Below are 15,433 nucleotides of genomic sequence, written 5' to 3'. Positions count from 1 at the left end.
GGTTTTCAAAGATAACAATTTCATTTCCTTTCAATTTATTTTTAAAGTTTTGTTCTTAAAGTAATTTAATTTAATTTCTTTTCTTTAAAATATTTCATAGTTATTTTCAAACACAATTTATAGTAATTATTTTCATTTCTGCAATAATATTAAAACCAATTTTTTTGTATCAAATCTTTGAATCGTTTCCTTTAACTTTCCTTTGACATAAACTTTAAAGTAAATTCCTAACTTTGCTTGCTATTTTTAGGTTAGCTTTAACTCTCTAGATTGCGTCAAGAAAAATTGTTACATTTGGAATGCAACGGCTGATTCGATCAATCTGATTCGAACGGCTAAATCAAATCTAGAAACATTGAAGTGCTACGATGATTCGGAATAAAAATTCAAATCTTCTATACATTTTTTTTGAGGAATATGTGAAGACTGTCTTTTTTTCAAGCTTCTAGAGACCATTAAAAATACAGTGTTGAAAATTAAATAAATCTAATGCCAAAAGTGTAATAACAATTACTTTATAGCATAATATCCGTGAACATTCTGGCATTTTTCATATCGATAGATCAGGTTTTAGATCCCATGTTTGAAAAAAGTTGGTGATCTGAATTGGGTCTTAATATTCCTTTGTAGTTCATTAATCTGGAATTTCCTTGAATTTTCTTTTGAGAAAAAAAAGTATGGATTAGGAATGTCAATCGATTCACCCTACCAAATGACAATTTTGGATTATGTCTGAAGATTCGGCCAGCTACTTGCCTGGGATTCCAGCATCCTACATTTCATGTGAATCACTTGATGAACTCATGAAACAAGATCGTTCATGGTGAGAAACAGTCTAGATTTTACTCCCCCCCCCCTGCCTTCATGGAGAATGAGACTTAGAGACGAGTGATTTTCAACTGTTGCCTGAATTGAGTAGGGTTAGGTTATTTAAATCATAATTCCAAACTAATGAGATAATTCCAACAATAAGGCTTGTTAAGAATTCAGTTAACAACATGATCTTCCTGGGCGGAGCTAGCTGCCAATCATGTATCACTTGGTCTTCCTGTTGTTGTTTAGTATATTTTTTTCCCAGCAGAAGCGAACTGGACCCCTGTACAAGGGGGAGTGTGATCTCTGCTCTCTCTCTTTCTCTCCCGAGAAATTTTATGTGTTGTTCTCTAGGCCTACTACACTATGGCGTATTCATGTGCTCTTTGTTGTTACTACCAATAAACCCCATAAAAGACAACATGTGTCTTCAAGCCATTTCACCCAGGACGCAATCTTTACTATCAAATAAATTATTGCGTAAACAAGAAACACAACGATAATTTATTTACAAGGCTCCTCTCACATCGATGATGTCAATGTTTTTCGAAGAAGGAATCGGAAACCTAATCCACTGATGTGAAAAGCACTTGAATCCCCCTTCCGATTATGTCGAAACGTAACCATTATTGTATATAATGTTTATGTTATAAATTCCTTTTATTATCTACTCTGGTCTTTGTTTTATGGTCAATCGCAGTTACAAGAAAAAAAAATCCCTGTACAAAATGTCTCCTTATTAATCAGACTATTTAGTTTCCTCTGTATTATTTGCTTAAACTGCGATGACTTTTGCAGTGACCTCTTATTCTAAGAGTACGACATGAATAGTTTCCTTTCAATAATGTTCTGCCTTTTCTCTCTGCATCTGTTTACACTTTTGGGCTTCATAGAAACATTCGAAAAGAAATGGCATCCATTCAAGTGACTTAAATGTACATGTCATTTAATAAGTTGCATCTCTGAGTATCATATTTTTCTGCAACCACTTATCCTTCCTCATTATGCAAGTTTAATAATGTATTTGAAAATAAAAGGTTAAACGATCCGTATGAATTTTATCATGTGAGTTTATATTGATTGTATTCTGGCAATTTTTGTGAAAGCAACCGACAAAAAAAAAAAAAAAAAAAAAAAACAATATTTTCAACAAATAAAATGAAAACTAGTTTTTTTGTTTTGTTTGTGATAGAACTATATTTTCTCTGTTTTAGCTGTTATAAAAGCTGTGGTAACATATAATAATTGTATTTTCATATAATAGTTATATAATATCGAATGCTTACTTAACTTACTTATTCACAATACTCTTATATAGATCTACGCATGTGTTGATAAATATGCTTTATGGACTAAATTTTTAGTGTATTTTAAAATGAAAAATGTTTTTAAAAAATAGATATTGTTTTAAAATTCCATCACGCAAAAATTATTCAAAATATTCAACAGTGACAACGGCATAACATAGCGCAAAATATTATTAATTTTGAAGTTTTAACATTTTTGTCTATCTAGTTTTAACATTCTGGTCTACCTGGTTTTAACATTTTGTCACGTATATGTGAAATTTGTTTTTCTTTCTTTATCAAGTTTTGCTATGTTTTGAAATAATTTTTTTTTCTTTTTGAATAAAGCTTTAAAAAGTCTAACCCCTTTATTTTTGTACCTACAGATGTGACCTTGATGCCAGTTTTCTAGTTTGAAAGGATAATTTTAAATTATAGCTCTCGGGTTTTCTCTTCGTTTTGTGTGAGTTTCTCTTTTTAACAATTGTAGCACATATATTTCAATTCCTAAGAGCCTTACTAAAAGCTGAATTGCCGCATGTTTCTCAATCGCTATGTTCATTTGATTGTTGTCAAGTGTTTTCTGTTTCTGAGCTTCGTTATTTCTCTTACTTAAGTCAATGACCCCATAGGGAAACAACCTTTCTTCGCTATACATTGTAAGGATAAAAGGATAGGATAAGTAAGAATAAATCTTATTTACATTATTGATACAGAATGGTTTATCAGTTGTTGTTTTTTTACGATAAGAACACTATGGTGGTGAGGTGTCTATGGCAGAGAGGTGAGGTGACAACCGGCGTGAGATGTGTCTCTGAAATTTCCTCACATTCGTAATGAAAATATTATTCCTCCTCCCATGCCCGACTCACATTTTTGGGCGAGGGCAAGGCCGAAAACTTTCTTAATACTCATATATTTATTTTCAGTGTTTGGCACATGAGCATTTTATACCGTCGCATTGTACATAAAAGCGAATATATATCCTAGATGATGCAATTTTGACTGCTAAAATTCAGAATTTGACTCAGAACTGCAGTTTTAGTAACGAGATTATATATTGTAATGATTTGGAGATAGCGAGGACCGAACTCGCAACGTTTGGGTTCGTTGCCGAGTAACTTGACCACTAGACAAAAGTGATCACTCCTGTATAGAGGCTGTTATCTGGCTTATAAAGCTTCACCACAATATCAAATTGTATTTGTGGTTGAATTTTAGAGTTTTAGTTTTTACATGAATGCGGAAATACAGACCAACATTTGTTTAAACCCTTGAGGGTTTTGTCTGAATGTTTATCCTGATTTACACTTTAGATAATAATTCAATGTATCAAATGCATCAAAATTTATGCTCCTAGCTCTTTATATTTAGTGGATTCACTTCATTTTGGAATTTAACACACACACACACACACACACACACACACACACACACACACACACACACACACACACACACACACACACACACACATATATATATATATATATATATATATATATATATATATATATATATATATATATATATATATATATATATATATAAAATATAAAGTACATATCAAATTTCTTCCATTTAGTTCAAACCGTTTTTGAATTATCGTATTCATAGACAGATAGACGTACTCTAATTATGTCTTCAGACAGCATGTATGACAGATTAAAAATATGCCTTCTGAACTCGTGAAATGTAGAGATTCGTCAAAATCTCAAGTTCGAATTGCTTGCAGATAATAGTAATTTCTCTTAGTATATTTCGTATACGAGAAAGCCAAAAAGTATTTTATAAGGCATGTTTAAATTGCAAAGTATTGTGGCGGATGTTATGAGCGAGGATCGAACCTGAGATCTTGTGGTTCGCAGCCCCGAGTAACAAGACCACAATACAAAAGCAATTGCTCGTGTAGCATAGCTGTTAACTGGCTTATAAGCTTTCACCACAGTATATGTATTTTTTTAAAAATCTTCTACACTTGTAGTTTTCTTTAACGAGTCTCAGTTATTGACTTTCATTAATTGATTTGTTACAAAACTTTTAAACTCAGTTATATTTGCTGGATTCTATAATTTGATAAATATAACGAAGAAACGGAAAAAAAAGGACTCCGACTTCATCAAATGTTTCCTATTGTAATTTTAAAACTTTTTACTATAGTTATTTAGTTGATTTGATTTAGTCAGTCCAGACCATCATGTGCATTGTGCATCATCATTTAATTCAACTGGGCACATGATGATCTCATGTTGCTTTCTATACAGAACAACATAAGCATCAGGTGGAAAATACTTGAAGGGTTGTACTAACTGTAACTGCCGTGGGTAAACACCCTACTGGTTATTAGGGGAAAGTCTAGCAATCTCAGTGGAGAACAGAATGAAACAGCAAATAATAATTATTCCTGAAAGGGGTCTATTGCATCTCCATTATTATGAACCGTCAGTACTATTAAGTAGATGTAGCTGCTTTCTAACAGGCTTTATTTGAATGAAATAATATTGTTATATCTGATTCTAGATTAGATATCAAGTGCTGTTCGTGTTACTGGAAGTGTATAAAATCGCTGACTGGGGGTGGAAGAGAATTTCTTGAGAAAAAGAAATGGTTGGGTGTCATGTCTAGGTCTAATTGGATAAACTTGTTTCCATTAATGAGAATCTACAGTGCGACGACCCCGATTGGACGTTTTTTTTATTAAATCATATTATTAATTCAGACACAAATACTACTTATTTAGTATCAATTTATTTAATTGTGATTAAAATATTTATTTTGAAATTTAGCTGTAAATATATGCAAATAACACTCAGTTACCCTGATTCATGTTCATTGTGGGTACAATATTTGAGAATTTTTTCTCAAGTATACTGAATACATTTATTTCCTAGTAAAATACTATGGTATAGAAAAAAATTTTACGGTATTTCTTGTCTTTCTGTGAACAAAGCTCTGTTTTCATCTGTTTAATCGATCACCTTCTGTATCTAAGTTCGACGCTTTACAATTTATATCCCAAAGAGAAGATTTATCGAACAAAACTCAACTTTTTATTTTTTAGGAGTTCATTTTTCAAGTAGTGCCTTAACGTAATGAAAGGCCTATTGGCAGACCGTTCCATGTGGACCTGCACAAAAACGCCGCGAAAAATATCGTTACAATCTGATGAAAATCCCTCTCCTTCATGATCTAACGACTTGGATAGAGGGGGTGGAGGGTCTTCTCCTATCGTTTGGAGTGCCTGCACCCGACAGTCATTAGGCGCTTCCGCCAAACGATAGAGATACGAGGCGAGTGCCCATTTACTTATCGCCCAGGGGGGCTTTCTGCAATCGGAAGGTTTTTTTGCGCTCCAGTTATTTTGAGAGAAACTCTTCGCGTGAATCCTATCGCTTCTTACCTCGCATCGCAACTTTTCATGGGAAAAAAAAGTTTTTTTTTAGTTGCAGCCTGCCAATAAATGAGATCGGCTTGAAGCCTTTTGAAGACTGATCATTGATAACACGGCAAGCTTTCGATGTATTTCGATTTTTTGATGGCTTTTCTTTTCTTCATAAGATTGCAAATATGGTAGTGTCGATAATGCTGTTGCTTTGTAGTGTTAAAGTCACCTTTCGTTCAAGGCTTGATACGGTTATTTGCTGTTTCAACATTGCGGTCAGTTATCGTGTTATATGTTTTCCTTATACGGACTTGGATTTATGCCAGTAGGCTATTTTTTTCACTCATAGCTTTTCTCTAACAAAGACATTTCCGTGCCTGAAGATGAAATTGTCGATGCTCTTATACGAAACAGTAAAAAAAAAAAAAAATTCTCGTGTGGCTGAAAATTAAAAACAAAAGCTCTCATCTTATGGAAAAATAATTCTCAGACTCAAATTAAAATACCAACCCGCTTTGATGAATTGATTTTAAATCTTTTACTTAGCTTACTGTTGCATATGACAAATACTTGAAAGTAAAAATTGAATGATAAGATAAATACGATCTTGTTTCCTGTTTCAAATGATAGGGGCAATTTTTGTTTTTAACTCTGACTTAATGTTTTCTCGCTGACTTTTTTGAATTTTTGAACCATTCCAATTTCTTTTTGCTGTTTAAATATTATTATTACTTTAAATTAAAATTTTTTTTTTTCAGATTTATGCATTGCTGGAAAGTATTTCTTAATATTTAATCATACTGATTTATATTTCACCTTTTATGTATGTGTTTGAATTTGAAGATTATTTTTTTATTATTTTTTTATTTTTTTATTTATGAAAATGTTTGCCGTTACTGTGCCAAATACTTTGCACCATAAGCCTAAAATTTTATTCTCATGAAACCCCATCAACTAAGCTTAATTATAATAATCAAAGATAGTTGATAAACCCGAGTAAGCTACGCCATGTATCACTACATTACATTAAATACTAATTTGCTGTAGATAAGTAAGTATTTGTCAGATGTATCGTTTAATAATTCTTAATATTTTGGAAAGTTTTTTTAATAATACGTACATAATAATACATATATATAAATAAAACATAATATTTGCCTTAGTTAACTACACATTTTGCCCTTCTCTCTCCTCCAAAGAGTGAATGCCCTCCTAGAAACATTATTCATATTTTTAAGGCATCCATATTATTTATCAGGAAGCCATTTTTCGACATCTTCGCAATTGTTGCTAGGACAGGGTGTGAGACATCAAAGTGGTTATCTGAAGAAGCCAAGTCAGGAGTACTTTGGGGGAAGGGCAGCTCTAATGCATGTTTAAATTGTAAAGTATTGTGGCGGATGTTATGAGCGAGGATCGAACCTGAGATCTTGTGGTTCGCAGCCGAGTAACAAGACCACAATACAAAAGCAATTGCTCGTGTAGCATAGCTGTTAACTGGCTCGTGTAGCATAGCTGTTAACTAAGACATTTTTCACTGTGTATTATGAGGTGTAGCTATGGACAGTAAAAAAAAAATCTTCTTATCCCCATGACGGCCAAACCCAAGCTCCTGCTCTTCCTAATTTCTACATTTATTTATTTGTATATTTAATAAAGTAGAAAGAAAAAAATCAATTCTTCGAAGTTACAAATATAAATTTTATTCATTTCTGTGAAATGGTATCTTTTCAAAAAGTGAATTGTTCTTACCTGCTTCGAAGAAAAATAGTTCTGTTGTATACAAATAGAAATGTAAGGGTATTGCTGAGTATCCTTTTACCTCAATCGGTCATTTCGTCTGCCAAAGTATTGGTTTTCTGCTCTTCAGACGAGCCTAGTCACGCCTCACTGAGGTGTGGCCGCTCTGTTGTTTCTTTTCCTACACCCCCCCTTTTTTTTTACTTTCATCTTTGACCTAAAATAGAAGGTAAATCGATAAAAAAAAGTCTCCCTGATTGCTTTCATGAGATCGAAACAGAAAAAGTTCAGTCTATGTTGTCAGTTTAAAGCACTAAAGGAAATTTATACGGTTTTCTGACTTCTGAATAGTCTTTCTCAATGTCGACTAAAGCCAAAGAGCAAATAAAAAGTGGAAAATATCTTCTTTAGAATACAAATAGATTACATGGCTTAGAATAGCAGTGAATTTTAAGGATATCCATTTATTATGAAAGCTTTAATTTTCTTTTTAAATGATGAAGTCAAGTTTTAACTTCGAAAGAGCAGGTAAGATTTAAATAACTAAAAGAATTTTCATGGGGAAATAATGTTCGACAAAATGCAAAATAGTGCTTCTCATTGATTAAACCTTTACTTATGTAATTTAAAAAATGGTACCATAGCGACTGTGATTGGTTAAATCTTCACTCTTGTGTTTTTAATACAACTAAGTGAACAGTTCTCTAGCTTTGTAAAAACTGCGACAGAAAATTGCTCTTTTGTAGTTTCTGGATTGAGAATTCTTTGTCTTTAGTGAATAGATTATACAGAATTATTGTTATTGTTCACTAAATCCATTTAGTAATTTATTCGGTTTTCTGTTTCCTCAATTTCAACTAAAACCAAAAAGCTAATAAAACGGTCGATAATGTCTTCTTTAGAATATAAATAGCTTGCATGACTTAGAATAAAAGAGAATTTCGCGGATATCTATTTAATCTGAAAGCTTTATTTATTTATTTATTATTAATATTTTTAAATCATGATTTACTTCCAATGGAACAGGTATAATTTAAAGAACTGAAAGAATTTTCATGGAGAACAATTTTCGACAAAATTCCATGACTTTTCAAAATGGTTAAATCTTTTCTCATGTATTTTCAATAAGTGTATACCATAGCGACTGTGATTGGTTGGATCTTCATTATTGTATTTTTAATACGGCTTTGTGAGCAACACTTTAGCTTTTTAGATAGAGCGATAGTAGACAGCTCTTTTAAAGATTTCTGGGTCGAAAATTTTCTGTTCATTTGTAAATAGATAACGCAGAATTATTTTTTGCCTTCTAATTTCATTTAGTAGACAAAGAATGTTCTAGTAAAAAGAAGATAAATAGTCTCTTTCAATATTTATCGAAAGAAGATAAATATTGAAACAGACTAGTGTATCTAGGCTAAATGGTGTCTATAGTATGGTTAATAATATCTCTAATAAATTTACTGACTTTGACATAATTCAAATATTTTTCCCTTCGTTCTATTCACGCCTCTCTCAGGGAATCGATATATTACTTTTTGCTATCGTTCTATGACTCTGCAAAGAATTGATTCTTGAATTTCAGAGGCTGGAATTTATCCATTGTTAAGGTAAATCTTTTTTTATTTCTATTATTAAATAGTGAATTCTTTTTGAAAAACGCCTCATGTTGTAGAGAAATAAAAACTAAAAGTTTTTTTTTTTTTTGCATATTTGTAACCAGTTAAAGCTTAAACCAATTCAATACTGGAAACCTAACCTTATATTTAGAAGAATTAAGAGTAATCCTATCGACAGCTCTCCTTACATCATCCAAAGATACAAATTTATTAAGATTTGTTTGATGTATATTTAGTCAGTTTAGTTATAAAGTTTTATATTTCCAAAAAATTTCTTTGCTTTGCTAACAAATTCATAATACTGTGCTTGAGAATATTGCTTGAAAACAATCCTTCCTTTTTGAGCTGAAATAATTTGTATACATATTCCATTCTACGCTTCACAGTGACATGTTCTAAATCCTTGATTTGTAAAACTTCGACAAATTTTATTGATCAAAATCATCAGCCGCATTTTTTCTCCAATATCTCTTCTAAGCACCTATTGAATTTATTGAGGTTTTGCTTCATATAGTGCATAAATTTGCAACGCACCATTCTTTGTGTTAACTGTTCATTTTCCATTATGTTTCAACTTGTTTTATAATAAAGCAAATGCATTTAATAAGCGCATTCAAGATATCTGATATTAAAACAAATTGAACGGTTGGAAGTATCAGAATAAGAAATTCGAAAAAGATTAGCTTCAAGTCATGCAATGCAAAATTTTTATTGCAATACTTCTAGAGAAAAAAAAAGCATTTAATTCTTTTAAAGATATACTCCATTGCTAAATATCCTAGAAATGTCGCCAAGTACTGGCTTCTATGTAGTGAAATGCAGAATCTTTTCTTCATGAAGAATATCCTTGTGTTTATAAAATTCCAAAGATTTAATTATTTAAATGTACACGAACTCGTTCCATGTATTTCTTTCTACGCATTGTGTTTCCGCTGTCTTCCCAACGAATGTCAGAAAGAACTGCCGTCCGCACTGTCTCATTCTTTACATCTGCTTCATTTCACTAATTCTGGTTATTTTGAGAGAGAAAGGTTACTTGAGGTTTGTACTTTAGGAATTTGTTTTGAGATAAACCAGATTTTACATCCAAATAAGAATAAATTTCAGATTAATTCTGTAACACTTTTAAAATTTCTTTTTTCTATGATTCTTCTTTACCAACGATTCCTTCAGAGAGGACAAGAAAATATGTATCCAAACACAGGTGAATTTTTAAAGAAATGAATAAGTTATTCAAATGAAGCAGATACTTCTGAGGACAAATAGAATTCTACTTATCTATCAAGTGTATCTCAAATTTTGATTCCATCTGTTTCATTTATACCCCTTTTTATTAAGTCCTATTTGAATTCGAAGAAGACACTTCCTATTAAGTCCTATGCAGAACAAGAGACAAATAGTGCAGAGGAAACAAAAAACACAACTGAAAACACGACACAAGCTGTTATATTTGTACCAAAATAACCACAATCGTTCTAGGTACACATATTTGTAGCATAAATAATAAAAGCAAATAGGTTTTGTTTTACATATTCGTTGTAGATGATTAGGAAAAATCAATTAGCAAATAAGAAATAGAAAAGGAAAAAAAAACCCCACGAGAATTTGAATTTCATGTGTGGACACCATTGACAACTTCTGGACGTCTTTGTTTTCCCCCGATCGACCAAATGCAAAGTATGTCATAGAACTAAAATTAAAGTCACAGAATCACGTACCAGATTTCATTTATCAATTCACTTTTAATTATCACATTTATATGCAGGAGAAAGTATAACACGACAAATAAGTCCATTTCAGAGACGGATATGGTTCCCTATTTGATACGGATGTGCACTTTAGATGATACATTCGGTTACCAAATCTTATCCATCTAGCTGTTTTCATTTGTAATTATTTCGTAATTGGACAGCCAAACAGATAAATTTCCCCGAATAGATTTCGTTGAAAGTTATTGAAATCTTAGCTTAGTTCTAATACGTCCAAAAGTTGTCAATGGTGACCACACATGAAATTCAAATTCTCGTAGGGTTTTCTTTTCTTCTATTTCTAATCTAAGCTTAGTTAAGTTTAGTTATATTAACGTCCCGTTTTAAAGCAACACTATGGATATTTTTGGGACGGACCTCGTCATTTTGAACCACTGTCAGATAACGAGGGCGACACCTGAGCTAGCACCCTCCGGTTCCAAAACCGAGACCTTCCCACCAGGCTACCGTGGCCCCTATTGAAATCTATAAGTGCGTGTATAAGATTTCATCCGACAAAACGTATTTGAGTTATTACCTTCTTAGACAGACATAATTCCAAAAATATGTGTTTTTCGGAAGTAAAGAAGTTTGAAATGTAGGAATTTATCAAAATCTCGAGTTCAGAGTTTTTCACTATTATAGTATAGTATTTACTGTTTGTTTACCTCGTACACGAGGAAGTAATGAATAAATAAATTTAAAAAAACACTTCAGCGGGAGTTTCCAAAACTTTCTCCCATGGACTCTAATAAATTTGTCATGCAAGAAAACGCCTTCAATGGCATTGGCGTACAATAGTTACGAAATGTTAACTTTTGGCGGGAATTTAGCAATATTACTGAATCTATCGTGCCATCTTTGGTGAGCTATTTAGCGATTAATCCCTGGATTGCGTAATACTATCCAAAAATTAAATTTGTGTTTTTAATATATTCTGCTCAACCGATTGAAACAAAAATTTGGCGCAAAAGTAGTCTGCACTTGTAGTCACGAGATCCCATACCAAATTTGTCATCGCTTTTTTGAATTATCACATATGCATGTTTCCGAAAATAAAACCTACAGGTAGTCAACCCGTAGTTGGATATACCTCAAAATTTGACTGATGTCTAGATTTTAAATTTCTGAACCTAATTTTATTTATCTATCGATTTCAGCTTTGTAATTATTGAGTTATATTCGAACAGCCGGACAACTGGACTTCCTCTGAATAGATTTTGCTCAAAATTTGATAGAAATCAGGAATTTTTTGTAAAGACCATATACTAAATTTCAGTCGTTTAGATCAAACCTTTTTTGAGTTATATTTGTCAGACAGACGGTCATTTTCTAAAAATATGTTTTTCGAAATCAGGGACGTCAAAAACTTGAAGATTCGTCAAAATCTCGAGTTCGAATTTTTTGACGATTGCTATGCTTTTTTCTTACTACGTATATAAGAAAGTTAAAAAAAAAAAAAAAAAATGAATGACAAAATAACGAAGTTCTTCCAAAACTAATTTCCTTGCAGATTGGAAATAAGACACTAATTAAATTAAATTAAATAGAATCGACATTTATATGTAAAAAATGAATGATTACTAATTTTTTGACAGTTACGAACTACATTCCTAATAGTGATTCTCCGCCAAACACTACCAACAGTACTCTCAATATTAAGAATACTAATCCAAAACAAACATATCCGCTTCTCAATCAATGAGCTTTTGATGCGTTTCCAAGAAAAACGAAAAGTACAACCTCTCTAACTGTCACCGAAAGAAACAAGGAGGAAGAAGTGTACGAAAGGTGCATCCGAAGAGAAAATATCCAGTTCGTTTTCCCCTTAACTATTGTCACAACAACTTGGCAGACGATCTCCGTCTACTCTCCCATCCACCCTTATCTGCGGAGGCGTGTGATTTTCCACAGCTTTTCTTCCTTTTCTTTTCTTTTTTTATTTATTTCTTCAGAAGAGCCCCCCACGCAGAAGAATCGATCTTCTGGTCTTCCCCTTCTGTTCTTGACTTTGAGGAGGAATTAAGGATTCATTTCGCTAGGGTTTGAATCTTTGAAAGGGAAGCAAATGAAGTTCCTTCTGCTCGAGGTTATGCTGATTCGGTTGCGCTAATGCTCTTAACTGCCGGTTCTTGAATGTGGAATTTCTTCCGATTGCCCCCGAGGGAAATGGGGCAGCAAGAATTCTTTACTTGTTTTCTCTCTGTGCTAAATCCGTAGAGCAGCATTTGTGCTGTTGGAATTGCTAATGTAGAAGTGAAATGAAATGGAATAAACATGAAACTGTGTTGAAGGGACATGCACTTTTTCTTTTTGCTAGAAAAAAATATGTGTAAATTTCCTGGTAATCGGATTAACTAGGTATTTTCTGGAATAACCTCTTTCCATTGTCCCTCTTTTTTTATAGTGTCCTTGAATCAAGACGAGACAAAAATACAGGATTTAGGACGGATGTTAACAAAGTTTAATAAGATGGAAAGTATGTTGAATATTATTAATAAGTTTTCTGTTCATTATTACATTGAAATTTTGTATTCATGAAATTTCCTACATTTTCTTGTTTTCATCACGCAAGGTTGGGACAAAAATTAAGAATTAAGTTTATTAATATAAATTATGTTTTGGTTATTATCACAATTCTGTGATGTTTACTTTCGCGTTTAATGTTATATTTTAGTTAGTATATATGAAATTTATAAAATTAACTGTCGATTCTGTCTGGATTGAAGCCGATGAGAACAACTGATTTCCTTTAGAGAGATTTCATTGTGCGCAGATCCTGGACAAAGTTATGTCTAAAGAGATAAAAATGTTGAAAATCATAACTGAAGTCAAATCTGAACACCTTTTCTAATGTTAAAAATCTCCCGATTATAGAAATTAAACACAAACATCGATTTAATACCCAATTCGGTGAAATCCTTTCTCGAGAAGAAAATATCGTAGCATTTTTGATATTAAAAATATTTATGGCTATTAAAATGCAAAAACTAACTCTTACTATTGATTTCCATACTCTCAGGAATTCAATTAAAAGCTAAAAACTTTTTTTCAATAAATAATGTACTGAAATATACGAGCAATATGAATGTCATTAAAAACCATTATGTAATTTTATTTTCCTGTTAAATTTATGAATGCACCCAATGTTCAATAAATTATATCCTTGCTTTATTTTCCTACACTGGTCTTATTATATATAGATATGTTTTATGATCTATAAGTATATGGATATGGATTTTTTACTTTATATAGATATTATCTATAGATACGCCACATAGATATTGTCAATAGATTTTTGTGCTATATAGATATTCTAGATCGATTTTTTAAGCTATAAAGATCTGTATAGATATTCTAGATAGATTTTTTGCACCATATAGGTATTTTCGATATATGTTTTATACTATATAAATATTGTAGAGAGAATTTTTTAAAGGTATATAGATATTGTAGGTAGAGTTTTTACGTTATATAGATTTTATAGATAAATTTTCCCATACAGATATTGAAGACAGAGTTTTTAAGTTCTATAGATATTATAGATAAATTTTACCATCATATACATAGTGCAGATAGAGTTATTCTACGTTATATAGATATTATAGATGTATTTTTTACGTTATATTGCGTTATATAGATATTATAGATGTATTTTTTACGTTATATTGCGTTATATAGATATTATAGATGTATTTTTTACGTTATATTGCGTTATATAGATATTATAGATGTATTTTTTACGTTATATTGATATTTAAGATAGATTTTTTTAAGCTATACAAATATTTTAGTATAGATTATTTTACTTAATATATATATTGTAGATAGATTTTTTAACGCTATCTATATATACTAGATATATTTATTTTACACTACTGGTAAAACATTCTTACCGGTACTTAAAGAGTAGGACTTCATACTTCTACTATGAAGGTAATTTATAGCTCATTTAATCATCCAGTTAACAATTTCACGTCCGTTTACTTTTCTTATCCCTTGAAGTGTGATGAGTAGATTAATTACTAGGAAGGATAGGTTAGAGCATATGCTTTAGGTGAGATCGTAAAGAACCACAAGTATTACCCACCTTTTTTTTTATTTTTTCAAACCTTTAACCTGCTTATTATTATCATTACTATTTTTATTATGAAAGCTTGAAATTTTTTTTGTTTTGTTTTAAATCCATATTAAAATAATTTATTGTCATTGAGTATAGAATTGTATTATCCTGTACATAGAATTTCGAAATTCTAGTACATTAGGAAATAAGTGAAAAATCTATTACAAAATTCTCCCCTTACAAACATTAAAAAGTTAAATAAAACACTGTAATCTTATCTTAAGCTGATGCTTTGTGATACTTTATTCATCTGGTTTCAAAGTTTTTAATGATGATCTTTTTCCCTGCAGGTGTCGAGGCAGCACCTCCAGCCCCAGCAGTGTCAGCAGCATCAGCCATGACGCGCGTGGGCAATCATACTAACAGCAGCGACCCCCAGTCGGTGCAGAGTCGTGTGTTCGTGGGCAATCTCAATACGTACGTGGTGGGCAAGGAGGAGGTGGAACGCATCTTCAGTCGCTATGGACGTCTCATCGGAATCTCCATGCATAAAGGGTACGCCTTCGTGCAGTACACAGACACTTGGGATGCCAGGAATGCCGTCGTGGGGGAAGACGGACGAACAGTGGCAGGTCAACTACTTGGTGAGTAGGTTCATGGCATATTGCTGTAACCCTTCCTATCATAATGGTTACCAGTTTTTGATTTTCAATTAATATTTTTTGGATACGCATTGTTAAAATTGATTGTTGAAAACAATTGTTGAGTGATTAACAAGGGGGTTT

At 32.0% G+C, this 15,433-nt stretch overlaps 1 protein-coding gene across 9 annotated transcripts in view; it reads left to right on the top strand.

Annotated features, from left to right (window-relative positions):
- Positions 1–15,433, top strand: part of LOC129964467 (uncharacterized) — a 441,580-nt gene that overhangs the window by 241,975 nt on the left and 184,172 nt on the right. For 5 of the 9 annotated variants that reach the window (XM_056079105.1, XM_056079104.1, XM_056079108.1 and 2 more), the window contains exon 2: positions 14,999–15,292. In XM_056079105.1, the coding sequence (XP_055935080.1) occupies positions 14,999–15,292 (294 nt within the window). Of the gene's footprint in view, positions 1–12,992; positions 13,065–14,998; positions 15,293–15,433 lie in introns of all 9 variants that reach the window. The other 4 variants (XM_056079101.1, XM_056079106.1, XM_056079107.1 and 1 more) reach the window with 1 other exon arrangement.

This window comes from Argiope bruennichi, chromosome 1 (genome assembly GCF_947563725.1).
Source record: "Argiope bruennichi chromosome 1, qqArgBrue1.1, whole genome shotgun sequence".
In the NCBI taxonomy this organism is placed as follows: Eukaryota; Metazoa; Arthropoda; class Arachnida; order Araneae; family Araneidae; genus Argiope; species Argiope bruennichi.
This window is presented reverse-complemented; position numbering and strand designations above follow the sequence as displayed.